A 27,624-nucleotide genomic window follows, 5' to 3' on the forward strand; every position below is an offset into this window, starting at 1 on the left:
CCCACAGCTGTTCCCAAGCAGATGTACCAATGTAGGGGCAGGACTCGGATCTCAGGATGTGAGACACAGAAGGGGACCCACGGGTGGGATCTCATCTCATCCCTACCTCTCCCTTCTTACCAGTGTCATTCAGGAGCTAGTAATGGGGGATTCTGGACAACAAGCCTTGTGCTTTAGGCCAAATAGGCACTGAGAAGGGTTTCTGAACTCAAGCAGCAGAGCATCGTGACATAGCTCTGGGATGCAGATGCAGATGCGCCCCAATCCAACAAAACATCTCCTGAGTACCCACTGCATTCTGACCGTGGAAATGAAGGCCAGAGGGGCGGGGCAAGGCCCATGCTCTCTTGGCACCTGCTTCTCAGTAGAGGAGCACTGATAAGAAATAAGTAAGACAGTTGCAGATAGAACAGGTCATTCAGGCTCCTGTTTATCTGTGTCAAGGCCAGAGAGATGTGAGGTTGAGAACAGGCACCGAATGGAGAGCAGGAGGTTTGGGGCATAAGGAGTGGAAGAAGCCAAGGGGGCGTTTGAATGTGGTCAGAAGGAAACACAGCTATACACAGCCCCAAATAGACTCTCTATATTATAACCCCAACTTTTGTCAAAAACTTGTGCAAGAATCTGCCACTGTTTGTGGTTTTTAAAAAAATGTTTTTTAGAGATAATGGTCACCACATCATGTGGTGCTCTCTGTATAAAGTCTAAAATGAAGCATTTTATTAAGAACTTGGAGGGAATGGTGAGTGCTGTGAATTGTGTAAGACTGATGAATCACAGACCTGTACCCGTGAAACAAATAATACGTTATATGTTAATAAAAAAAGTTTTTTTAATTAAAAAAAATAAAAGTAAAAAAAAAAGAACTTGGAGGGAGAAAAAATTCAAATATTCTGATCATGAGAACTATGCTTTCCTTATTTTATTTTATTTTATTTTATTTTATTTTATTTTATTTTATTTATTTATCAGAGAAAGAGTGAGAGAGAGCATGAGAGTGGAGTGAGGAGCAGAGGGAGAAGCAGACTCCTGCTGAGCAGGGAGCCTGATGCCGGGCTCCTGATGCCGGGCTCGGACTCGGGGATCACGATCTGAGAAGGCAGACATCTAACCGACTGAGCCACCCAGGCGCCCCAAGAACTATGCTTTCCTTATATCTTCTTGGCTGTCAAGAAGATTAGAGGAGTATCTGAATCAATTCCTGCAAGTATATCTGCCCATGTTATAATTTGGAGAGAGTGCTTCAGAATGATAAAAGTGCTTACTTACAATCACACAGAATAGGCTCAAATCCCCATTTCCTGCTGTAAGAGGACCTTGGGAATGTTTATTAACCACGATTCTGAGCTGGGTTTTCACCAACAAGGGAGTAGTGATACCTGATAGGTTTTTAATAGGATAATGCACCACGTTCCCTGCATAGAGTGAACGTTCATAATTATTATCCTTTTTCATATTGCTATTCCTGCTTTCTATCTGGTCTCTCCCTATTTGTGTACATTTCTTTTGTTGTAAATTTTCTCAAATCCATTGTAGAAAGAGAAAAGTTACATATAATTTTTTTTGAAGTTCCATTACCTCCTTGATGGCATAACCAGAGCTGAGTGTAGGATAAAAAAGCTTCAGGCATCTACTTGCTCAAAATAAAATCTGTTCCTGAACTCAAAAACTATTATGCTCTTCTTCCAGCTAAATAATACCAGTTTCTATAACCTCATCTCATATACTTTAATGAGGTTTCCTTCAGGGCCTCTGTTTTCCACTCACTGTTTTTGATTTCTTAGTGTAGAAGCAATTTTTAAGAATCATTTTCTCTATTATAGATGTGCCTTTTGTCCACTTTCTTTTTATTTCTGAGATGGTACTCACAGCTTTATATGTTTCAAAACAGAAAAGCTATTAATGACTTAGTTAGAAATTGACACAGCAGAATCTTTTGTTTTCCTGTGTTCTGAAAAAAAAAATCCATAATAACATGTCCCTTTCCTAGAAGTGACAATTTTTTAAGATTCCATCTCCTTACATGTTTTGGTTTTGCTATGTACTATAATGCATAACAATAACTTAAAACATTAAACATATCAGACCTGTTCTAAGATTTTTTAAAAATCCAAGAACATATCACTTAATTAAAAACATTTTAACAATTTGAGTTATTTAAGTGGGAAAGCAAAATAAGTAAACAAAACATCATTGTTGGATCCTCGGCTACAAATAGGAAACAAGCCAGCAAATGGAATCTTACTCCCTATGAAGTAGGTCACAATGTGATCAGATTGTCTTCAGTGGCTCACTCATTGGATTCACTTTTTCAGGGGTCAATTAAAATCTGTGCGTAACATAGCCCATAACTAGAGACCCTTGCTTACAACCAATAATTGGAAAATTACAGTAGCACTGAAACTGTTACTAATATTCTCTTGGTTTCTTATCCATGTCTTTTACCCATCACCAAGATAAGGGGAAATAAAAGACACTCAAATTACTTAGTGGAATGGAGAAAAAGCTGGAAGCAATTTAGTGATACTGTTGACGTCCTCCTCAGAGATAATGGGAAAGCCACTCCTACTCTTTGCAGGGAGGAAGGAGAAGGCAGGTCTCTGTCCCGTGAGATTTGCCTTAGCGATTAGGAAGAATTGCGAGGTTGCAAGACAGTGAAATCACTGTCTGGGAAGAGAGTGGTCTTTTATCCAGGGCTATTTAAAAACAGGACAGATCCTCCTCGATCTCCCACAGTTCAGATGTGAACAGAGAATGATTAAATTGTTTCTTCCAGCTGGATGAGTCTATAGTGTGAGCTTGGAACCCTTGTGAATGCCCGGGGGCAAACGTAGCCACAAAGGAATCGCAGGTTGGGAATCAACTATCCACCTGCTGCATCCAAGAAGCAACTGTTGTGAGTCTTTAACAATAACACCTGTTTAGGGACGTGATGGCATATAGTTTGTACATAACTTTTTGTCTCTTTATTTTCTTCTCTCTCTGCACTATCTACTAACTTATGTCTTACTATATTTTATCTATTTTTTTAATAGCAAACTTAAACCCTTTCTGCAAAAAGAAGGGGCATCACTGAATAAAATCATATTAATTAAAGTTTCGAGGGCCTTTTTTTGTGCCAGGAGTCAGGCCAGTTCCAGGGGATATAAAGAGCAGGGAACACTGGCTTGAAGTCTTCACTGCTTAGGGATGTGCGTGAATTGGTCAACTAACAATAATATAGTAAGACTCTCTGCAGGGGAAGGGGATTCCTGTGGGATCAGAGAGCTGAGACCCACATTTTGGGGAATCGGAAAAGGATGCAGGGGGCGGTTATAGCAGAGTTGGTGCTGGGGCGTAATCTTGAATCAGAAATACAATTCCTGCGAGTCCAAATGGAGAGGGTGCGGACAAAGATGGGGGTGGGCGGGGTGGGGGAGTGCAGTCAAAAAGGAGCAGCTTTGAAACTTCCCTTCTTATTCCGGGCAAATGCCATTATTCCAATCCAGGAAATTACTGACAAATGTCTTCCTTGACTGATGTTTCCTTCTATGCCTTTGTTCCCACCACGTGCACAGTGAGCACTGGTGTAATTTGACAGTTTCAGGATAGTTGCCTGATTTCCAGGGAATCCTAATAAAAATACCACAGCAGAAGTGTCTTCAACAAAAGAAAAGCAATCTATAATCTTTTTTTGCGGCCCTGGCTGATACTACGTCGGTAAAATTCCCTCAGCCTCAACACTAATGCAAAAACATCCTATTCAAGCATAAACCTTACAGATAAAGGGAGCCTTCCCCTCCAAAAAATTGGTATATAGGGTACCTTTATAAATACACTAGACTGTTTAAGCTTGGAATTTCAGTTTTGTAAGAAAACTTGCGGGGCCATGACTAGAAACAATCTGAGGATTTGTTGCAGAAGGAATTAAATGTGAGGGCTCTGGGGATGATGTGAGGGCACCCTTGGCCAGTGAGTGAGCCCGGCCAACTGCCCGGGACCTATGTTTCAGTGAGGCTTTCTTAGTAAAGCAATACCAGTAGTATTTCAGTAGATTTTTATTTATTGAGTGCCTACTATGGTAAGAGCTTGATTTGCATTACCTCATTAAGTTCTGACAACAACCCATTTAAAATGAGGAAACTGAGGACCAGGAAGATTAAGTAAAATGTCTAGGGATGCAGAGGTTGGAATTTGGTAGGTGCCGCACCCACTTTGTTTTAACCTGTAATCATAAATTTGACTGTTTAATTCCAAGTTGTTTTGAATCTCCATAATAATACTGTAAGAGGTCATTTGTCCACACAAAATATATGTAAACTACAGAAATGTTATGCTCTAGCAACAGCCTTTCTTTTTTGGAGATGTCATGAAGGTCTCTGGACAAAGCCCCCCAGAGGATGGTCAGGTTAGCGATGTCCTCTCTGAACTGCCCAGAGCCAGGGGGCCTGCTGAGTGCACGGACGGCTCATGCTTCTTGGGCTTTGCCTGGCTTCCTGAGAGAAGGACTGGTTTCCAGGCAACACCAGGGTCTGTCCATTTTCATACTGTCGCAATGACAAGCATTTAAAAAAAAATAAGACCATATGGTACCAATATGATGAGATGCTTTCTGAAGTCTGGCTTTTCTGCCTATAGTAATGCCATGGTTACCACCAGTGGGGCCTGAGGAATTCCTAATAAGAGACTCAAATAATGAACGAATAGGCCTGCCACATGGCCATTAAGGACTGAGACGGAGAATGCCAACACTGTGCTTCATCAGGTTAATTGACTTTTTACAAGTGCCCTGGTCTTAGAGGGTGGAAAAGTGCAGACCTAAGTGACTGCTAAACAGACTTATGTAATCTGAAGAGCAGAGCAGACCGCTGCTGAGGCCTGGGCCTCATGACCAGTAAACAGAAACTTGCCTCTGATTGATGTGTGCAGTAAGTAACTGTCCCTGGGATCCAAACCGCATGACTCAACACGTTTTCAGGGCTTAATCTCCATTTCTGTTGTCTTTTGGGGGGTTTTGTTTTTGTTTTTCGTTTTTTGTTTTTTGTTTTTTGTTCTAGCCTTCCCTGTGTGAAGCCCGCGGAGGATGCTCTGTGCCGTATTTCAGATCTTCCTTGGACGGCTGCTCCCTCACAGCTCCTTCTCCCAGCACATCCTTCTTAACCTGCGAAGACCGTCATTGAGCAGCTGGTGTCTCACACCCCTGCTAATTGTCTGTTTGCCCCCACAGAATCTGTACCAGAACAGGTTTTTAGGCCTGGCCGCCATGGCATCTCCATCTAGAAACTCCCAGAATCGCCGCCGCTGTAAGGAGCCTCTCCGCCACAGCTACAACCCCGGCCAGTTCCACAGCATGGCCATTCGGAATGGCCCCCATGGCGCCGTCACCATCCCGCGCTCCACCAGTGACACCGACCTGGTCACCTCAGACAGCCGCTCCACACTCATGGTCAGCAGCTCCTACTACTCCATAGGGCACTCACAGGACCTGGTGATCCACTGGGACATCAAGGAGGAAGTGGATGCTGGAGACTGGATTGGCATGTATCTCATCGGTGAGTAGGGCAGCCCTTAGCCAGACCGGCTAACGCTGTGCTGCAGACAAAGCGGTCTCCGCACTGTGGTGTGGGTGTTCGACAAGTATATCACCCGCGGTTCACTTTTACGTGTGCTTTAATATTTCAACAAACTCACACAATTTGCAGTCACATGTGTTACACACCGAATCCCAACACACTGCAGATCATGCACGGAGGCCTCTCTTGCTATCTCCATTCAGTGGAAGAAAGTCGTAAGATAGAAGGGCCAGGTGTGGTTGAACACAAATGTCGTTACCATTGGCAAGTACAGAAGCTCTTCTACTTACAAATAAGTTGATGTCAAAAGCCTGTTTTCAAGTCCGTATGTTCGTAAGACCAAAGCAACACCACATACACAACTGATGTGCACCCATCTCTGTGCAGGGAGTTTCCCTTTGTTGCCAACATAATCATGCACCTCTTCTCACCTGCTCTTTCAACATGCTCACTGCTTTGTATTCGAAAGATGTAACTCGATTCAACGTACAGTGAACGCAAGCACACCGCCGGCTGAGGAAGAGAGGGATAGCTGAGCGGGAAATACACCAGTCTGTGTGCGGCAGAAAACAGATCTCACAGATTTGAAATCACCTGAAAAACAGATTTGATCTATTGTTCATGATAGAATCGGGTGTGGTGGAAATTGGTGCATTTATACTGGTTAATCAGAAATGAGGGTACGGTTGCTGGGGAGTCTGTAGAGTCGGGCATCCAATTCAGAGGAGGCCAGGCCTTCCGCTGTCAGTCTGTGCATGGGGCAGTCTACACATTCAGACACACAATGCCTGATTTAATATCATGGACTGTCACAGGAACCAATGGATCGTTACGAGTATTTTATAACCGTGGACTGTTTTTCTGACAAAATAAAGGGGATCTTATCTGACTATCAGGGAAACATTTTTAGCTCTCGTAAAGGTTTTGAAATCAGCTTGGCTGGTGTATTCACAATACACACTTTATTATAAAGATGGAGAAATGTAATTTTTTAAATTTGTACACAAATAGTGGTTACTAGCTAAATTGGACTTAGGTAAAATTTCATTTGCTTAAAAAATAGTTCTTGAATAAAATTGTTTGGATACCATCAATCTAAAACAGAGCTTGTAAAATAACAGCCCCCCTAAGCATATTTTTAGTCTATATTATTTTAAATTTGATTAGTTATCAACATTGAAAAATGTAGAGATTTCACATTGAAATCGAAATTTCTAGCTTCTTTCACAAAAGCCCTCAATTTGGCAGACTGAGCCTATAATTCTGCTTGGCTTTAGTTCACTAAAGTTAAGCATTGGCTGCTTCGGGTAGCCTGTCTGTACCCTTCAGTTTTGCCACAGTCTCCCTCCCACCCATCCCTACTTTCATGATGAATGTTACTTGTTTAGCACCTTGGGCAATTAGATTTTTGGCCACAGATCTGGTTTTGAACCAACCCTTTAAAGCTGTATCTTCCTGCAGTGGGGAGTACTAATGCCATTCATTCCCAGGTCAGGGAACATTTGGAGGAGGAGCACGTGTTGGGGGGAAGGTGTGACACCCAAGGACATTCATCCAAAGTGAAGGCAAAAAATGGGTGGATCTGGAGCTCAGCCCCAGATCCGGGCTGGGGGTGGAGGTTTGGGGTAATTGGCACCCCGAGGGTTGATGAGGTCACTGTGGGTTGTGTAGAAAAGAGCACCAGAAGGCCTCTGTCGGAGACACGGGCAGAGGATGCACTCACAAAGGAGGTGGAGGAGGGATGGAGACTTAGGACCAAACTAGGAGACCATGTCACAGAAGTCAAGAGAAGGCGGTGGAGGAAGGAAGGAGTGGTCAGCAGCATCGAATGTCGTGAAACTCTAGAAATGAATCAGATCTGGTGTTAACATGACATTTTGACTAAGACAAAAGTAAACAGCTCATCATCTTAGAATCCTAACTTGACAGTTTGTTCTCATAGTAGCTGCATATATATAACTGTGAAGTTATTTAATTCAAAACGCCAACACTTTCAGCAACATAGCATTTCAGAAATAATTTCCAAATCCAAAATTATCTGTGAGTCTTTAAGAGCTCATAATTTGTAGGTCCTTAGTAAAGTATCTGTCAGATTTGCAGTGCCTTGCCAAAGATCAAATCACTGATGTAGGCCTAAAATTTTAGAGGTGACGGTTTAATTTCATCTGTCATTTCGCCGCGGAAGTAATGCCAGTGCGTGGCTCCCACGGCCACAGAGCTGCCAGGTCTGGTGGCAGACCCTGTGCTGTCCATAGGGTCAGCTCAGCACATCCTGGTACAGTGTCAGGTAGGGACCACTCTGCATCCACGGACAAACGAAATGCCCACGTGAGGCCAGGTTTGTGATGCTGTCAGCTCCGACCTTCGAGCTTCCCAGGCAAACACAACTGGGGAGAGAGTGAGACACCTGCATGTGGAGGGGGATGTGTAGCCTGCTCCCCGACCCCACTTAGGAACCCAGTGAGGGGGCAGGGACAGTAGCTTCACCATTGTTACTATTATCGGGGAAATCCCATTTGGCTGCCCTCCTTTATGGAGTGGTTCATGAGCTCGATACCATGTAATGAAGGATTCTCTCTCCTAGTGACACAGAATGGGGAAAGATCATGTGGTTTCAGTGACAGCGTGACCTTGTTTAGAATCATGCCCTACCACTGGCCAGGTGTAGGACCCCAGCCAGGTACCATCGAAAGAGCTCCAGGTTCCTGATCTCCAAAATAGAGGGGAAAACAGAACTTCCTCTAGAATCATTGAGTAGAATTGATGAGACACTGCACGTTTACTGCCTGTTGATCGATAATTCATGTCTTGATCTACCTTGTCAGGGAGCTCTCTTCTCTGGGTATGTGATAGCAAATGACCTTAATTCCCAAACTGCGTCCTAAGGCTGTGTCCTCACCCTGCCCAGTTCCATAGCAGCTGAGATAACAATGGTAACAGTTTCCAAGAACCTTGCAGAGCAAGGACACAATTCTGATATAAGTTTCAGTTCATAGGGCACCTTGCAAACCAAGGATTTTCTGTCTCTCCTGTGTATTTAATATGTAGAAAGTTTAATCAGGTATATTCTGATTTTTTTGTCTCTTCTGATTTTTGAATGGAGTGTGTCAAAAATTGCTAGTAAAAATCTTTAAATTTTCATCTTAATTTATCTATCTCTACCTTCACTTCTCTAGATTTTATGCTTTGTATATGGTGATGTGAATTACCAAGTACATAAATGTTCATGATCTTTTTCTTCTACAATTTCTTAGTTTATTATTACAGATCTGTCTGTTCCTTGTGCTACTCTTTGCCTTGAATTCTGTTCTTTTTTTTTAACTATTTAAGATTAGTCTCTCAGTTTCCTTCTGCTTCACATTTGCTTAATCTTTTACTTTTCTTTATTTTCAAACTCTTTTTTTAAATGTAGCCATTTGTGTGTGCTTTTATATTCTGATCTAGGAGTGTCTGGCTTCTAATTGGCCAGAATAGCACATTTCTATTATTGTATTTACTGTTACATTAAGATTTATTTTTACCATTTCTTCATATTCTTTACTGCATTTTCTTTTTGTTTCTTTTGTTTTTTCTTCTTTCCATTAGATAGATCTATCAATTTAAAAATTACATTGTTCTTATGATGAGTGCTTTTTTTTTTTTTTTAAGATTTTATTTGTTTATTTGACAGAGACAGAGATAGCAAGAACAGGAACACAAGCAGGGGGAGCGGGAGAGAGAGAAGCAGGCTTTCCGTCAAGCAGGGAAGTCCCGATGTGGGACTCGATCCCAGGACCCCGGGACCATGACCTGAGCCGAAGGCAGACGCTTAACGACTGAGCCACCCAGGCGCCTGATGAGTGCTTTTAATCATAGACCAGATGTTCTCAGTCAAGGGTGTTTTTGCCCCCATTAGATTATCAGAAGACGTGAGTTCCTCTGAGAAGTGGAAGCCAGGTTGCATTTTCTTTGTTGGGCTTAGGAGATGTACGTAGTGGATCAGTTCTCCTCTTTAACTGATTCTGTGCTCAGTGGTCCATGCTGTTCTCAACAGCAATGGTCTTTTTGTTGTACACTTTTCTATTACAGATTAGGGTATAGAAAGCATAGCTTCACTTTTCATTTTGAAGACAAGAGAAGTACATTTCATGTTTCTCAGGTGTGCTATTTCTGTAAACTTCACTAGAACTTTCTGAAACAAATTTTTAACAACCTGTAAAGATCTTTTCTCTGTTGTAGACTGTGGAACAGGGAGTGGGATTTTACACGCTAGAAGAAATATCATTCAGCAAGTATAATGTTTTTTTGAGGAACTTAATACATCTCTATGTGTTCTGTACAAAATGAGTAATGACAAAACTTTAAATGGTACTGGCCTAAGCTAATGTTCCAGGTTATTATTAATGGTTTTGCATGTTAATCATAGAGCTTTGCCGTAGAGGGCCCTGTTGTTAGCCCAGACTGTAAACAGAAATATCTACTTACTAGTGATGTCTGTTCTAAGACCACTACCTATCTTCATTCACTCAGTCTTCACAACAGACTTTTGAGGTTGGTATTAATAGTGTACCCATGTTGTAGTGAGGATGTAAAGACACAGAGGGATTGAATAAGATGCCCAAGACCACATACCTGCTAAGGTAGCCTAGCCTTCCTGCCTCAAGGGGCTGTAAATATCCCTGTAATTACACAAACATTGCTCCCATAAAAGGACTTCCACCATGACAAAGAATATGAAAAAAAGAACTTTGGGACATAGGACCCAGGGACTGCCAATCCTCGGGGTGGCAAAGGGTCTGGCTGGGCCCCCACCGTCCATTTCAGACCTCTTCTCTTCTCCAGTGCCTTCTTCTAGTGCGGAATCTGGTCCCAAAAACTTACATGTTTCAGACTCCTGTGCAACCATCTTCCAGATGCACACTGGTCCCTTCGTCGGGTGCAGTTGTGCAAGGTGAGGAAGGAGGAAGTGAACCCTGGGGTTCCTCCTACTGGTTAGCCTGTAGCTGCCTCAAGCATGGCTTCGAGAAATTCAGCTTTCTACCGTGATGCCCTGCTGTCCGCTCACTCGCTTCATGAGCAATGTGGTGGTGGCAGGTACTCATTCTGCCGCGGGCTGGGCACTCTCTGCTCACTGGCTACAGCTGCTCTATGAGGTTCTTGAACACAGCAGTTCCCACGAGTCCTCTCTGAGTGAGGCAGAAGCAGGGCCTTGGAGTTACTCTCTTATTCTGGGCCTGTTCCCAGAGGCCCAGCCTGGAGTCCATTTCTCCAAAACCTAATTCCCTGCATTAAATCCCCTTTTGCATGAACTATCTGGACTGATTCTGTTTTTCTGCATCTGACCCCCACGATACACTTGGATTGCCAAGCTAAGACCAGTAACTTTTCTAACAATTGGCAATAAATGCCACTGGGGAAGGACCTGACCTCTCAGCACAGATGGTCCAGGCAAGAATATAGACTATTCTATTTTCTTGTGTGGTATTTGTTACGAGGTATTATTAGTGTAAGAGAATGGGCTATTTATTAGGACCAACTGACGGTTTCTTAAAATGTGTTGCATTTAAACGTGTACAGCAGCATGTATCTTGTTCTCCTTAAAATGTGTGTTATTTTGCCAACCTCATTTAGTCTTTTCAGAGTCTTCCCACCTATTCACCCCATCCTTTTCTCATCTGTGCCCCTGAGCTTCCTTGATATTTAACCCATTCTTATATACTTACTATAATCTAATGAAATTGTCTATTTTCTTGAATAAATCCCCAAATTTATTAGAAACTTTCTGAGAACATAGACCATGTTTACCAGTGTGTCCCCATGGTTTAACACAATGCATAAAGTGGAGGAAATACTACACAATTGCCTAATGCATGAATGAACATCCCCTTTCTAGGTATTATTTACATGGATACCTGATTGTAACTGTTAAAATGAATATTCTGGTGATCAGAGTGGATAGATTCAAGTAAATACCTCTCCTTAGAGAATTGCCATAACAAAGCGAATCTCTATCTGGATGTGAGACTCGTTGTATCTATACTGAAGACCTAGGGAGCAAGGAAAATATTATGTCCTTTTTGCAGAAATGAGGCAATTACTGTAAAAGACATATTATGTAATCATCTTAGTAACCCAACCAAGGCTGTGAGCACACACTGTGAATATTAAGACTGGCAAATTTTGCAACCAAGTGATTTTCCAAGGGATGCAAAGAGTTCTTGCCATTAATGAAGCAGACTGTTGTGCTTTGCCCAGTCATCTTTGCCAAAGAAGAGACAGCCAAAAATGTGCAATCAACATGGCAGGTCACAAGCACATTGACCAGTTATCTTATTTAATCCTCCACTGGGAGGCCCTAGTTATTAGGACTCTGTCCCCTACTTTGCAGGTGATACCATTGGTGCATGGCACAAAGGGCCTTGAGAGCTGGGTCCTTTAGCTAGCTATAAGACCTGCCCTCTTTGCATCTCATTCTAGCCTGTTCTCCCAGTCCTGTCAGATGCAGGACGTGAACCTCAGGGTATCTTAGTTGCAAAAAGGATAACTATGACCGAGCTCCTCTCTGCAGAGCTGGGGCTTGGGGCCTGCCTTCAGGGGCCCCTGAGTTCTCTTAATTCCTCCCATCACTGTGGTGGATTTGGATTCTTAAACATGGTTTTCCCACAGCCTCCGATCCATCTAGCTCAAGTGGTTACTTTCTGGTGAAGTGGAAACTGCCAGGGCCCCAGAGATGATCAAAGTAAAATTCATATCCCTGTCTTAGTCTGCACTGAAAACATGAGGTCTAGACCCAGAGAGGAGGAAGTCAGCTAGGTCTTCAGAGATATGTCCTATCCAGGAATGCTGTGTTCCTCTCTGGACACCAGCTGTAGGAAGGATATTGACAGTTGCAATGTGATGAGCAGAGAAAGAGTAGGAAAGGAAAAGTACATAGTCCCCCACAAGCTCCTCTCAGTGCCACCATGCTGTCCCTCAACTTGGGCCCTGGACACCACGTCAGGGCCTCTCTTTCTGCCCTCCACACACCCACCCTCATCTCTACCCTTGTGGCTCCTTTATCCCTCAGTGCTTCCCTGAACCCCTGTTGGCCTCCCTCCTTGAAACTCCCTGTCAGAGCACCCTGTTCTTTTCCTTCCTATCCGCCATCACAACTTGTAATAATACCTTTATTTCTTTACTTGGTGTTTAAAGTCTGTATCCTCAATTGTTTGTAAGCTTTCATTCAAAAAGGACCATCTTGGTTTTGCCCATCCATGGCTCTTGCATTTTCCTCAGCATAACAGATGGTTCAATCTCAACAAATATCTGTTGAACGAACAAATGAATGTATGAGTGCATGAAGGATGGATGGATATATTCATGAATGAGTCCCGGGTATTACAGGATGATAGGTATTCAGGCTGGAGAAGAGGTTGGGGCCTATGATGACTGGGACCCAAATAGAAAATGTGATTGGATGTTTTCTTTATGGCTCATTCACAGACCCCAATAGAGACCAGCTACTGAAAGTTTTAGGAAGAAGATTTTCACACTCAGATTTCACACATGTAAGGGCTATTCAAAAGTGAAATGGACAGCCACAGGAGCAATTATTTTCTGTCCTTGGAAGTGTTCATGAACTAGCTAGATGATCTTGGGAGTATTGCAGAGTGGGGAGGAGATTCTTGCATTACGAAGGGGTTGGTTCAGGGGGTACCTGAGGATACTTCTAGCTCTCTGATTCTGATTCCAGGTGCTTTTTCTTCTGTTGAGTTGGAGGTAGCATTAATATCCTTTTTTTTTTTTTTTTCTAAATATGCTGTTAGCTGATATATTTTTCTATTCTGCTTTCTTCCTTTCCCGGGAATATAGATGAGGTCTTGTCAGAAAACTTTTTGGACTATAAGAACCGTGGAGTCAATGGTTCTCATCGGGGCCAGATCATCTGGAAGATTGATGCTAGCTCTTACTTTGTGGAACGTGAGTACTTTTCCCATTCTTGTTGCTCGGGATAAAACAGAGTTCAACTGCTTTGTTCTTTGTTCTGTTGCATTGCATTCCCTTAGAAATGTGCCATGTTAGAAAGCCATAGATTTATGAAATGCTTAAAAACAGTAAAGGTGAGCTCTAGAGCAGTTGGGCAACAGCCATCCAAACCAGCCCAGGGGGCCATTTCTTTTCGTTTCAAAGAGAAGTTTGGCTCATGGTCATTCATAGGCCTCTGGATTCAGGACCTTTTGACTTAGACCCCTTAACTTTCTAACTCTGTGGCTCCTCCAGGTGCTCTCTAACTTTGCAATAGTTGCCCCTGCTGTATCCAATCATCCAGTTTTGGCTTTGCTTGAGCCAGTTCTTCAAGGCTCTCTGCTCATGGCCCCATCATGTTGGGGATATTCCATGCTTTTCCCTGATCTTTGACTCTGGCCACAGTTCCCCAGGATGCAGATAATACATTACTACCACCAACCTATTTCTTTGATGCCTGATCTACTGATATTTCTGGGTGTATAAACTTGTCATTGTGTATTTTACTGAGCTATTTTCTAAAATTTTTATCTGTCTTTGAAAAAAAAAATCATTTTTACAGTTAAAGAAGGATTCTTTTCATAGGTCCCCATACTGGTACATTTCCCATTGCACAAAGAAATAGCCATGTGGGCCTCGTGTTTACCAGCTGAAGGAATGCAGAATTTACTCTTATCTACAAGTCCTTCCCTTCCCACTTGGGTACTGGAGAGTGCTAAATGCACAAATCCCTTTCTGCACCTTCTTGTTCAGAGCAGGGATTCAGTGTAGCACTTCTGAAAGGCAATGATGAAATACTCCCTTGTTCCAACCATCCAGTTCTCAGAGAAAAGCATATGTGGCCAGGAACCTAAAGTTGTCTATTATCATTTGACTCATTCAAGAAAAACTATATGCTCTCTATATGCTCATGTTTTGCTCCCATTTTTTCTTCACTCTCATTTCTATTCATCCACTCAGTAAGCATTTTATAAGACCTACTGTATTTCAAGGATCAGAGATTTGAAAGGGAAAGGTCTAATGTCTGCCCATTGGAAGCTTATGGCATCTCTCCTAGAAATGACACAAGTGCCCCTTTCTTTTGCATTAATTAGCCATGGGTAGAGTGTGTAGACCGTCAGGAGATTTGATACTGTTAGATGTAGAGGGGACATGATTTTATGAGATGTGGTTGGGCCCTTGACTTTGGTTTAGTCACAATGAAGTTCCCAACAAGAGATTTCCTTTTCCTTAATATTTATCTCCCTGACTCTAGCTTGTCTCCTCCTAATCCTTGATACCAGACAAAATGCCTTGAACTCAACTCTGATACCATCTGCCCCAAAGCCTCATGGCTCTGCTTTCTGACTACATGAACTGAAACTTCTCTGCCCTGCTGCCAAGACCAAACAAGACCCCCCTCACTCCTCAACCCTGCTTCTCCATCCTCCCCAGCATGCCTGCCTTTGCCCAAGTCATGCCAGTATCTTCCCCATCCCACAAATAGCATTATTTATCATAAAGGACATAGATGGGCTTGATTTGGGGATAAAGATGCTTTCCAGCTCATGGTACCTAATATGACTTCCCAAATGGCAGTAAGAACAGAAAAAGTAAAAACTTGCATTAGTAATGAATATTAGACAGAATAGCTGACAGTATGCCCTAATCTACATTGGAAGTTGTGTGGAGAGGCTTTCTTTACTGTCCACCTATTTTCTTCTTTGGAGTTCTAACCAATTGAGAAAAAAACCATGTAGGGTCAAAATGTAGTATCAGCTCAAAATGGTGCAGGAATGAGCACATCCTACAAGTATTTGTCCTTTTAGGGGCAAGGAAATAAGTATTAAGAATAATGTGAAATTTTATGAGCTAATGTGAAAAAGAGGGGTTTGTGTATAAATTAATCTGGCAATAGGGCTGTTCCTTTCGAGGCAGTTCTCTTCGAGATTTCTGTGACATATAGAACATTTTTTGTACATTCAAATAACAAACCATTTAATATAATTGTCTTCATCAGAAGTATGAAGACACACTTTAAGTACCATTAGAAAGATATTATAATATAAAACCAGCTCTGTAAATTATGTAAAATATTGTCATAATTGAGTGAAAGTATATTCAGACTTGGTTAAGTAGCCATGTCCTAGGATAACCAGTGGCTTGCCCAGTCATAGTCAAAAAACTAAAAATTGAACACTTTAGAAAAATGACATTTTACAAATGTCCTGGTGCAAACTTGAGAATATCTCACTTGGCAGTATACCTGTTGGACTGGCAGTATCTCAGTGCTCTGGACAAATGGGTGAAAGTGAAATTGAGATGGTGGATGCAAATACATCAAACTAGTGTTCAAGATACAAAGAATGTATTATTCTCTACAAATGTAATATAATTCGTCAAAAACTAAAAATTTATCAAGAAAAACTTAATTGAGTTTGTAGAGTTTGTAAATGATTAGAATATTAACTCAGGGCACACGTATAAATCAAATAAATTAGAATGCTATAATGGATTATAGCTTTAGGAGTCTGAATGCATTAAAACTGCATATAATATGCTCTATGAATTTATATTTTTAAAATGAGATAATTGATATTTTCAAAAATGTATGATTGAAAAAGTGCCAAATGAACAAATAGGAAGGGGTTGAATGTACAAAATGTTCTAATATGGCTATCTTTCATTAATGTAATAAAGCATCAAAGGTCCTCTTGCTATAATAAAAATGCAGAAGCCAGGCCATTATCCAGAAGGTTACAGAAGTTTTTGATATTAATGAAAATAAGACTCTTGCAGTCTCTAAACAGTAATAAACACATTAATCTAATTGGTAAATTATACCTTCTTAAAATTAAAAATTATTTTACAAACGTTGCACATTGGCCAGATTTTAAATGCTGAAATACAACAGAAGGCCATTCCTTCTATCTGAGGATTAAATTAAAATAATAAATGAGGTTTTTATTTTATTTTTATTTTCTGTTTTTAATTTTTTCCTTTTATGAGAGTAGAAGTATATCACTGATTACCTGGAGTCTATAATGTTCTAACAGTACATTTCTTTGGGGTTATGATTCAATTTAGAATTAGGTAATTGCTATTGATTTATATGATTTTTTTAAAGGTCTGACTAAATCAGATTTGGAAGTATTACCAAATTAGGAAACTTCAAAACAAATATTTCCTGCACTCTCCCAGGAGTTACATGCATAATAAAACGCAGAAGAAATAAAACCTGAATTGTTTCCTTTTCTCTGGCGTAAATGTTCCCTAGTGGGCCTTTGGCTGTTTGACTATAGTAAAAATTGCTATGATCTGAGAACTGCAAAAAGATGCAAATTTTAACCCTGACAAAAGAAAGAACTAGTGAAGTTTTAGCCTTCCTCATCCTGATCAAATCTTACACTGTTGTATCGTTATTGTAACCCCATTACTGTTTTTTAATATATGCAGTCAGGCTAAGAGGGGACCAGACTCAAGCCTCAGGAGTCACCACAGCCCTTGCTGATTATGTGCTGCTATGAGAACTCCTTCAAAACTGGGGCTTGCGTTGCCCAGAAGCAATGATTCTACAGGAAAGGCATCTTTTTCTTGATCTGTTCCAAAGAGCTCCCTGTTCACTGTAGCTCCCCATCGCTAGCAGGACGAATAGAGTAGTGTGCCTTCAGCCACCACTGATTACGGCTAAAGAGTTTCTCCCAAAGGGACCTCCTTGAGTTGTGTCATGTTGTCACAGTCATGAGCGTGGCCTTCTCACAGCTGTCTGGGTGTAAACCAGAAATCCGCAGTCCTTTCTGACCGCTCTGCCTTGCCTTGGTTTCCTGCCCCTGCTCAGGTCACTGGTCCTGCCCCACGTCCACGCCGGCCCCTCACATTCAGCCTTTTCCCATTTCTGCCCTCACTTCCAGAGTCACGCCCCGATTACTGCTTGCGCTGATTCTGTCACCCAGCATTTGTCAGAAGAATGTCCCTCAAACATCAGCACATTGCCAATCCATTTCCATCCATCATCCCGAAGTTAAAAAGCACACGGTGGCCCCTGATTATACTTAACAGCAAATCTAAGCACCTAGTCCTGCTGTAAGTTTTTAACGACACCCATTGAGTATGGTGAGGTAAAATTTACACAGGTGGGAGGGGGTCAGGATTTGCCTCTCAGTCCACACTTAGGCAAGGGGCTTCCAAGCAAGAGGTATGTGGGCTCAACACTCACCCCGGTGTGGCCCATTCTGTCTCTCCATCTATCAAATGAAGTTAATGTAGAGTGCCGATAAGGCAGCCCCATGAAGATGAACTGATTCACCCCACGAGGGCCAGATGTGTCTGGTAGAGCCACGTCTGCTATGTAAGTAGAAGGCTTTGAATTAGGGACCGCGGTGCCACTCTGAGAGGGGTCAAATCAGCAGCGTCCATTCCACTCGGCATTTCTCCTCAGGGAATGGCCAAGTGGGTGTCATGGTGATGACTGTGAACGGAATGGCTTTATTTGGAGAGTTTTCTGTGGGAAATGCTTTGCAGCTAGCGTTGAAGACCGAAGGACACTGAAGGAAAAGCAGGGCTCCAGGAGAACTAGCTGGCTTCCCCTCATTACCATTTCTGGCCCATGCTTTCTCCTCTCCGGCAATGCAACGAGAGCAAGGACGAGCCCTGCTGGAGCTGGGAGGCCACCCAGATCCATGATTAGACACAGGGATCTTGTCGGGTCGACAATCCAGTTGGTTCAGGTGACACACTGTTGCAGCCTTTTATTTGAATGTGGACGTACTTTCACCAGGACTGCTCTGCTGTTAGCAGTATGGCAAAGAACTGCACCGGGGGCTGCCATTTTCAATCACTGATTTGTTATTTCCAAGGAGACGTCTCCATTTGTAGTACAGTAAATATTTGAGTCATAGGCTCCAAGCCCTCAAGAAGTCTCAAGTCTACTTGGGGAGACTCAACATAAACCCGGCCCTCACACGGCCTCACGGGTTTTTTGTGAGGAACAAGTATGGCTCCATATAAATATTTGCAAGACAGTGGGCATGCGTATTATTATGTCATCTTGTTTTTATTATCTAATTCCTGGGGCACCATGACAACGCCGTTGTTCACCCAGTTTAATATAGTATCCCAAAGGGAAGTCATGGTCAAAGTTGCACTCTGCAACAATCATAAAGTAATTTCAATATTGCCTATGTTCTTATATTTCTTAAAGTTTGAGAAAAGAATGTACAGTTCACACGACACTCCTAAAATTCATTTTCCTCTTGCACCACTTAATCCCTCCGGTTTTCCTCCCACCTAAACTTCTCCACTAAGCTACTCCTGATTGTAGCTCACACTCACGGTGCTCTCCTTCCCTTCCTTATTTCCTTCACATTTTGCTTTAAAAGCCTAAAAGAAGTAATCTTGCTGGAGATAAAGCTCCTGGAATGGTAGAGGAAGGAACCCACATCACCAAATATACAATCACTCACTCTTTAGCAGACCAGGGTCAAATGGTTGGAAATATTCACACAGTAATAACGTTTGGGCTAGAGAGGCCAACCTAAGTGTGCAGTGGGTCTGGCTGAACAGGGCCAATGAAACAATGGGAGTGTGGCAGTGGGAGGGCAGAGGTCCATGTGGGAAAACAAGTCATACAGAGACATACAAGTGAGGAGACACACACAGCAGGCTTGCCCTCCGTTGTCAGATTCTCCCAATGAGATAAAAGCTCTTAATCAATACAAATAGATGATCAGGCCCTATTATCACAGACAGACTATTCTGGCGTAAACCTGAGTCACTGTGTCAATAAAAGAACATACAGATTCACCTGCCTCTCATAACCCTAGAGTGCTAGAGGCCTCCTGGGAACCGTACTCATCTTCAGGACCTCAGATCTAGAGGTAGAGGCTTGGTCCCTGGCTGCCAAGGCTGTTGCATTCCGGTAACAATGTGCTTATCTCTAAGCACATACTTTTCACTGTGTCCTGTATCAGTGAAGAGAAGGAGCACCCAGCCCAGCTTTGCAGTACAGAGTTGATCATCACCCATGCATAAGAGGAGCTTGTTGGCAGACGGGGCCAGTGGGAAGGAAGGGCTGGCATTGGGGGGCCAAGTGGTAGAGAAAGCATTGCAGGCAAGGGACAGCACCTGCAAAGGCAGGAAGGCATGGGGTGGGGGTGGGCCGGCAGGGATAGGTGAGAGTTGAGGACAGAGTCCTGACAAAGAGGGGGAGGAAATGGAGGAGGAGGAAGAGAAATCATCCAGTGTGCAGGATGAAGTATGGCCACAAATTCCTTGACAGTCTTCTCGAGAGGAGGCATTCAAGTCTCCTCTCCTGTGCGAGTTTCCATGCTAAAGTGATGCTATGCCAACTTCCAGGCCCAGATTTTAAGAGACTGGTAGCTTCCACTTCCTACCCTTTAGAATGCTCACTCTTGGAGCTGTGAGACAGCTGTGCTAGGAGAAGCCCAAGGTGGCCATGTGTAAGGTTGCATGGAAAGATCGTTGGCCAGCCCAGCTGCTCCAGCCATCCCCACCCAGGGGATAACAGGTGCAGCCCAGCTGTTATCCACGGTAACAGCATGTGAGACCCCAAGGGAGAGCTGTCCAGCTGAACCCAGTCACCTCACAGAACTTTGAGAGATCATAACGCAGTGCTGTTTTAAGCTGTTAAGGTTTTGGTTCCTTTGTTGTGTAGTAATCGTAACTGTAGCATCAGAGAAACCAAAAGAGCGGGGCCATGGAAATAAGGAGGAAGAAACTCTCAGAGGAGGCCTGTCCACATGACCTGGTGAGTGCCAATGGAGGAGTCATGGAAGACATAGTCTGGAATGCATCTGTGGAGAGTTGCCATATGGGGGCCGTGGTGTTTGTAAAAAGAAAATTCAACAAGCTGATGAGAAAGTCTGCAGGCTGAAGAGTAGGGTGAGCAGTTCATCCCGCTTTGCTCAGAGGGATCCTGGTTTTGGCTCTGAAAGTTCCCAGTCCCAGGAAGCCTCTCAGCCCTGGGCACACTGGACTGGTGCTGGTCCTCTGGTATATCTTCATAACGACAGAGAAGATCAAAATGTCCGAGCGCTCCTCCAGCAAGGAGGCAGTGAGAGACTCTAAGGTGCAAGCATGGGGAATAGGACTGAGATGGGCTCGAACATGTGTACCAACTGAGTGGAAGGAGCCATAACGTGAGAACTCTCATTGATTTCCCTTGTGTCCACTTTCTTACATCCTGTTATGTTGATGACAGCACCATGAGGAGGACAGCATCACCACTGCATCTGAGAAGAAACAGTCTTTGAGAGATGTGGTATTGTGTGTGGTAGACCTGGAGCATACACAGCCTCACCTGTTTGTGCTTGTCAGCCTTAGGGAAGAGTCATGGGGATGTTGGGCATTTGATGGAGTGGGGTTCATGGTCAGAAGGAACAGATGCAGAGAAAGTGAAGAGCCCAGCCTCTCCTGGAAGCCCTTGACCTGCTAGGAACCAGGTGGCTAGAAGTGTGATGGGGCAGGATAGGGACAGGACTCGGGGACAAAATGCATGTGCGGACTACCTTCCAGCACCCCTTTCCTAGCAAGAGGGGAAATAAGAAGAAACTGGAAGGACTCAGGGGTGATTTTCACCTGTACCGATGTGGTAGAGTGAAATTAGCACTCCCCCAAAGAAGATTCTCTCCGTCCCTCTCAAAGCCACTCTGTACGCAAAATTAATCTCTTTTACTCAAGACCATAGACACAGGGAACTAGAAACAAGCAGGGCTGATGAGGCTCTCCATATCTCTGCCCCTAGACAGCGCTTCAACAAGGTAAGGAGGGAGTATTCTGCCCATTTTAATCTCCATGAGATGGGGACACAATAGCTCTCTCCTAAAGGCCTCTGCAGGTGAGGGCAGAGAGAGGCCACATTTGGCAGGAGAGTATGTGGGGCAGACAAGGGAACTTGACCTAACTAAGATGCTGTGTCTGGACCTGCAGCCAGGTAGGTGAAGCCCTGTCCGAAGGGCATGGCCAGCTGATTACCGTGATGTCCAATTAGACAGATAGAGCAGATGGGCATGAGGTGGCTACAGCCATCCCACAGGGGGTGGCCTGTGCGTGTCCCTGGGGATCTGTGCATGGCTTATAAATCTTACCCCTGGGCTGCCATTTGGCATAAGGCTGATGTCCTGAATAGAGGAGTCATAATAGTAATAGTGCAACTAAACATCTCTGAGCTCTCCCGGTGTGCCAGGCACCATGCTGAGCACCGAAGACCTATTGTCCCACTTAACCTTCATGAAAGTCCTGGGAGGCAGATAATATTTTCCCCTTTTTGTTGATAAGGAATCTGAGGTGCAGGAAGGTAATGCAACTGGTCCACTATTCACAGAGCAGGACCAGGACTTGAACCTTGGCAGTCTGACCTCAGAGCCAACCATGACATCCCGATAAGATCAAAGTAGGCCAAAAGGGCTTCCACCAGTAAGGTGGAGTTTTAGTGCAGGATTCCAGTCCCATGGAGGGTGGCTTATCAGGTAATACACTAGATAGAACTTTGAAGTTGGAGTCAGTGCTGGGGGCATACCTCCCAGAATGATTGGCAGGAAAATTATATGGTCATCAAAATGGGAACCCAGATGTCACTGCACTAGCAAATCCTTGACCAGAAGAAGGAAAGTGGAGTGGCTAATATATGGCCTTCCTCCCACCCAGATGATTCTGAGTGAGGAGCTCAGTAGGCTCCACCATAAAAAGCTATAGGGAAAGTTCAAATTAGAAGACAGACACTATCCACGATGTCAGTTGCCTCCTCACACATAAATCCAGAGTCTTCTCTATTTTATTGTATTTGTTAGGTGTGTATGAATCCCATTTGTATATACATTTTTTTAAAGTTTACCTGTTCCTGACAAAATCTGAAGAAAAGATCAAAGTAAAAATCATCCATAATTTCAACACAAGATAACATTTTTAAAGATTTTTTTATTTCTAGTAGCATCTCCGTAAGAGGGGCCTAATAAATATTTATTCAATTAATTAATGAACTAATTAAGCTAGTGCTCAGAACTCCTGTGTAGAAAGCAAGAGACTTATGCTCAAGGACAATAACCATTATGTCTTATCTTTCCCACAGATGGCCCCTGAGCCATCTAGAGGAAGAGACAGAGAAATATGGGTAAGGGAGGGAAGCAAGTAGTCCCTGGACAGATATGTATGGCAAATGAGTGCTACAACGACAGAATGCAGTCTTCTGATCTGTCCAACTTCTTGGAATAAGGAGGTGGCAGAGAGGTACCACCTTTTAAAGCAGAGTTACTCTACTCTTCAGTAAACACGGGCCAGTCCACACTGGGAATTTGACCAACCAATTTAGTGATTAGCAACTCTTCCTTCTTTGATTCAGGTCCTGGAAGCTGCTGCTAGAAGAGTAGTGGAAAGGGAGAATTTTCCTTTTTCTACTTCTTTCCCAACTTACATTTCTTCCTTTTGACCCACTGAGTCTTTCAGCCAAGTCTATGTCATGCACAGCTGTAGTGTTCTTGTAAGGACAGAAACCCACAGAGGTCAGGGGAACCTGCCTGAACACCATGTGTGCCTTCCTAGACACTTTTTCACTGGTCCTTTGCACATACCTGGGGCCAGTTCAGAGGTTACCCCCAGGAGTTGCTGTCATCAACCAAGACAGTTTTTCCCCAAGTCAACTCCAGGGCCATTTGCAAATGATGCCAGCGATGCTATCCATATGGGCTTTGTAGAGCCAAGAAAGAGTTCGGAGTTCTTATACTATAAAAAAGCACTAACTCCTCACAAATTCTCATTAATCCAGACCTCAGTCTCTCATGTTTCCCACTTTCTCAAAATCCTAGAGTTGATATGATACCCACGAATACTGAAAAACCCAAAAGCACCCACAAGGTCTAGAAAATGCAAGCAATGCCTTGTCCCTGGAAGCAGCTGCTAACCTTAGCCCTGTTTCCCGTTTTCCAGGCAAAACCAGAGTTGGCAGGTCCCGGTCCATATTTAGACCCACGTTTCTACTGCTAGCTGTTACCTGAGAGAAGAGGACAGACAAAAAGCTGAAAGGAGAAAAGAGCTAATTGTGTTTCTTTCAGCTTCACCATAATGAGTGCCAATCTCTCTTTAAAATCCAAACCAGAGAACGTGTCTTCTGAGGGAGGAACTATGTCATTATGCCCTCCATAGCCTTGGAGAAAATATAGTTAAAATACCACACCATCTACCAGAGAACGACATACATGAAGCACTGCTATTTTTATACAAAATCTAGAAATTTGAACCTATATATTCAAGCCTTTCATGGGACTTCTATTCCTTATACTTAAAACCTCTGATCTCTTCCCCCCCACCTCTCTCCATTAATAGTTACCCCTGAAAAAAAGAGGCTTCTTTTATTTCCAGAACAGAGAACATGAATTTCTAGTGAATGCTAAAATTTTAAGGCCTGTCTGGCCCTTTAACAAAGAAACAGATGAAAGAATAAAGAATAGAAATAATATGAAATATCTTTCAGAAGGGGAGGATTAGATCATCTCAAAAAAAACCCAAAAACCAAACAAACAAAAAAAAACAGTAACAGAAGGGAAAAGGCAAAAAGGGTGTGGGAACATGGAAAAGCATAGCCAGAATCATCTGCCACGAGACCTCACTCCTTCTACTAGCCTAATCACAGGTAGTTCCCAGATTGGACAAAATAAATTTCAGGCAAACTCCATACAAAACAATGAATATTAAAACACCAGAACCGGTTAAATAGAAGCTCTGGATACTTGACCCAGACGAAGTAACCACACGAGGCAACTGCACAAAGCAAGTTCTTATAAGAGATGGACTCTTCAAAGAAGATCCGGCCCCCCTGAGGGCTCGCGAGGGTCCTAACTTGGCTCCATCACCTGCTCAGCCCGGCGGGGCTGTGGGGTCCCGACGCACAGCCCGTCCAGCGCCCTCTGTCGGCGGCGGAGCCAAGAGGCACAGGAGAAGATTGTTCCTGCGCCCCCGCCACCTGCCAAGGCTGGAAAGGAGCCAAGGAATACGGAACTCGCCTAAAGGATCAGGGTGTCCTGAGATTCTGCATGAAACGCGCAAGGATGATGCAAAGCTTATAGGAAGCTCCAAGCTGGCTGCGGGCAAGAAGTTAAGCCAGATGCAAGATAGTAAGAATTTCATAAAGCCTGTGATTCCTGACACCTCGAGGAAGTGTAGAAGTAAGGGAATAGTTACTATTGGGATATTTATGTCAAATTAAATGACGCCTGCTCCTCTTGCTTGACCATCTCGGACACAAGCAAGAGCCTGAACTTGGTGTGTTCGATGATCTTCTGTCACCTCTCCCACCTCTACACACTTTCCTTTAGGACAATTCGTGATTATCTGGTATAGACTGCCCTCTGAGCCTACCCAGAAAAAGACCCTGAAATTTCCAGTTCCACAGATTGGCCTGTGCATGCCAGACATGTGGAAAGGGAGGCCCTGCTAGCCCATCAAAGGCATGCACCATTAACCAGGTTAATAGTTCTTGGTTTTATGGGATGGCATGTGTGCCTCATTCATCACTTTTTTCTCTAACAGCCCTGACACTAACCTGCCCCATCATACCTCTTGCTGTCTGTAGACTCTCTTCCTGGATGGCCTCCCCAACTCTGCCATCTAGTGAAGATCAATGCCTCCAAATCAGAAATGAGTTTTTCCCAAGAGACAGTAAATTCTAAACCTGAAAATATATTTTTTTTATGAAATCCCACATCAGTGGAGTGCATTGTCCCCTTTTCAGGAAAGGAATTTGCCTGCCTTTCTTTCTTGATGTCAGATGTCTCTTAGAGGGACCCAGGATTCAGTTGTATCCTAGACTTTGGAATCAACTGCACCTGGGAAAAGCAGCAGCCGATTCAATATGCAGCATGCCAGATGGCCTGGCATCTCTATATGAGCTTCAAGCTACCACGTCCTGTGTGGCAGGGAGCCAGACTGGTGGGTGGGCTCTCCTGGGCCAGAACTGCAGGTCTGAATATTCCTAGCCTGCAAGATTCTCTCCACAGAAAACTGTGGTCCCATCTGCAGCTGACCATGTTAGTCCTGACTGAGCATCAAACTGTGAGAAAGTTTAATGTCTCCTAGAATCTAAGGGAAAATTGGGTAGGGGGAGAAGAGAGGCACCCTGTGAGGCAAAGGGAAATCCAGGGACAAAGCAGCTTTTCCTACTAGGGTGGATTCTTCACTTCTTGCCAGACTAGCCCACCTCTGAGGATTTTACCTTGTCAGGCAGCCCATTCACAAGATTAAAGCGTGACTGTCTGTGTTACATGACTCCGGGAGAGCTATTTTGGTGGATTTCTGTGAGCTGTGTCCCGGGAGCTGGTAACATATCAGCCCTGTTAAGTATGGTCACGGGAATATCTGGTGACCACGTATCAGAAATTACACCGCAGTACATCTCATGCCTTAGTGTCACGAAAACTATTCAACAGTTAGGTCTTCTGAAATAGGCCCCTGACATTCATTTGAGGTTCTCACCTTGATCCAGTTTTATAAGTCAATATTCAAAATGCTCTTACTGATCCTAAACAGTTCATTTTTTTTTTAAAGATTTTATTTATTTATTTTACAGAGACACGCGAGAGAGGGAACACAAGCAGGGGGGTGGGAGAGGGAGAAGCAGGCTTCCTGCTGAGCAGGGAGCCCGATGTGGGACTCGATCCCAGGACTCTGGGATCACGACCCGAGCCGAAGGCAGCCGTTTAACGACTGAGCCACCCAGGTGCCCCCTAAACAGTTCATTTTAAAAGTCATGCTGATGAGCAAAATAAGTCAAACAGAGAAAGACATGTATCATATGACCTCACTGATATGAGGAATTCTTAATCTCAGGAAACAAACCAAGGGTTGCTGGAGTGGGGAGTGAGGTGGGAGGGATGGGGTGACTGGGTGATAGACACTGGGGAGGGTATGTGCTCTGGTAAGCGCTGTGAATTGTGCAAGACTGTTGAATCTCAGATCTGTACCTCTGAAACAAATAATACAATATATGTTAAGAAAAAAAAAAAGAGGAAGAAGATAGCAGAGGGGAAGAATGAAGGGGGGGAAATCGGAGGGGGAGACGAACCATGAGAGACGATGGACTCTGAAAAACAAACTGAGGGTTCTAGAGGGGAGGGCGGTGGGAGGATGGGTTAGCCTGGTGATGGGTATTAAAGAGGGCACGTTCTGCATGGAGCACTGGGTGTTATACGCAAACAATGAATCATGGAACACTACATCTAAAACTAATGATGTAATGTATGGTGATTAACATAACAATAAAAAATTTTTTTAAAAAGTCATGCTGAGATTGCTTCCCTCCTCCACCAACACACTCTCAACACTGTCCTTCATACATTTACACATCTGCCCCAACGCATCCTTGCACCTCACGGCACCACCAATCTGGAAAAATTTGGCTAATACCTAAGAAAAGTACATGCTTCTGAAATAAAAGACCTCGAGCACACACCAGCAGGTCAAGAGCTGGTTTAAGGCATTAGTAATCAGGATAGGATATGGGGTAAGGTCTCCGTCTGACCTTCTCCCTTTATGCCAGGAGCTGTACTTTCTACCATCTGGAGCTCTTCAGTAGGACCGTCTGTCATTCTTGGTTTACATGTCCTATCTCAACCCTAGGGAACTCAGTGCTCCACCATCTGACCAGTTAAAAGCCTTCCCACTTCTTGGACTGAAATGCAGAGACCCACCCCCGTAATCCAGGATTAGGGGTAAAAATATGTGGCACAGAAGGTACTGGACTTTGTGGTGTCATGGCCAATCCTTTATCTGGCCTCCAAGGATCTGTTGGGATCCCTGCTTTGAGCTTGAATGCCCCCAGGGAGGCTTAGGGACAGCTCCACCCAGGAGAGAGGACCAAAAAAAAGTGTCAGCAGCTAGATGGTGCTTCTTTTTCATTTCAGATTCTTTATCCTTCCACCTATCCCTCACCAGGGATTTTTTTACTTTATTAATCTTTTCAAAGAACCAACTTCCGGTTTTCTTGATCCTCTATGTATGTTTTCTGTTTATTTCCTTTCTGCTCTTATCTTTATTTTTTATGATCTCCTTCCATCTACTTTCCTTGGGTTTAATTTGTTGTTCTTTTTCTAATTTCTTGAGATGG

The 27,624-nt window shown here is 43.5% G+C and overlaps 1 protein-coding gene across 1 annotated transcript in view; it reads left to right on the top strand.

Annotated features, from left to right (window-relative positions):
- HECW1 (HECT, C2 and WW domain containing E3 ubiquitin protein ligase 1) overlaps positions 1 to 27,624 on the top strand; it is a 434,070-nt gene that overhangs the window by 196,780 nt on the left and 209,666 nt on the right. Inside the window, exons 3-4 of the mRNA XM_045864939.2 lie at positions 5,207 to 5,531; positions 13,383 to 13,490. Coding sequence (XP_045720895.1) covers positions 5,207 to 5,531; positions 13,383 to 13,490 — 433 coding nt within the window. The remainder of the gene's footprint in view (positions 1 to 5,206; positions 5,532 to 13,382; positions 13,491 to 27,624) is intronic.

Source organism: Mirounga angustirostris, unplaced genomic scaffold (genome assembly GCF_029215605.1).
Source record: "Mirounga angustirostris isolate CCGP_5_RB_7025 unplaced genomic scaffold, mMirAng1.0.hap1 SCAF_12, whole genome shotgun sequence".
In the NCBI taxonomy this organism is placed as follows: domain Eukaryota; kingdom Metazoa; phylum Chordata; class Mammalia; order Carnivora; family Phocidae; genus Mirounga; species Mirounga angustirostris.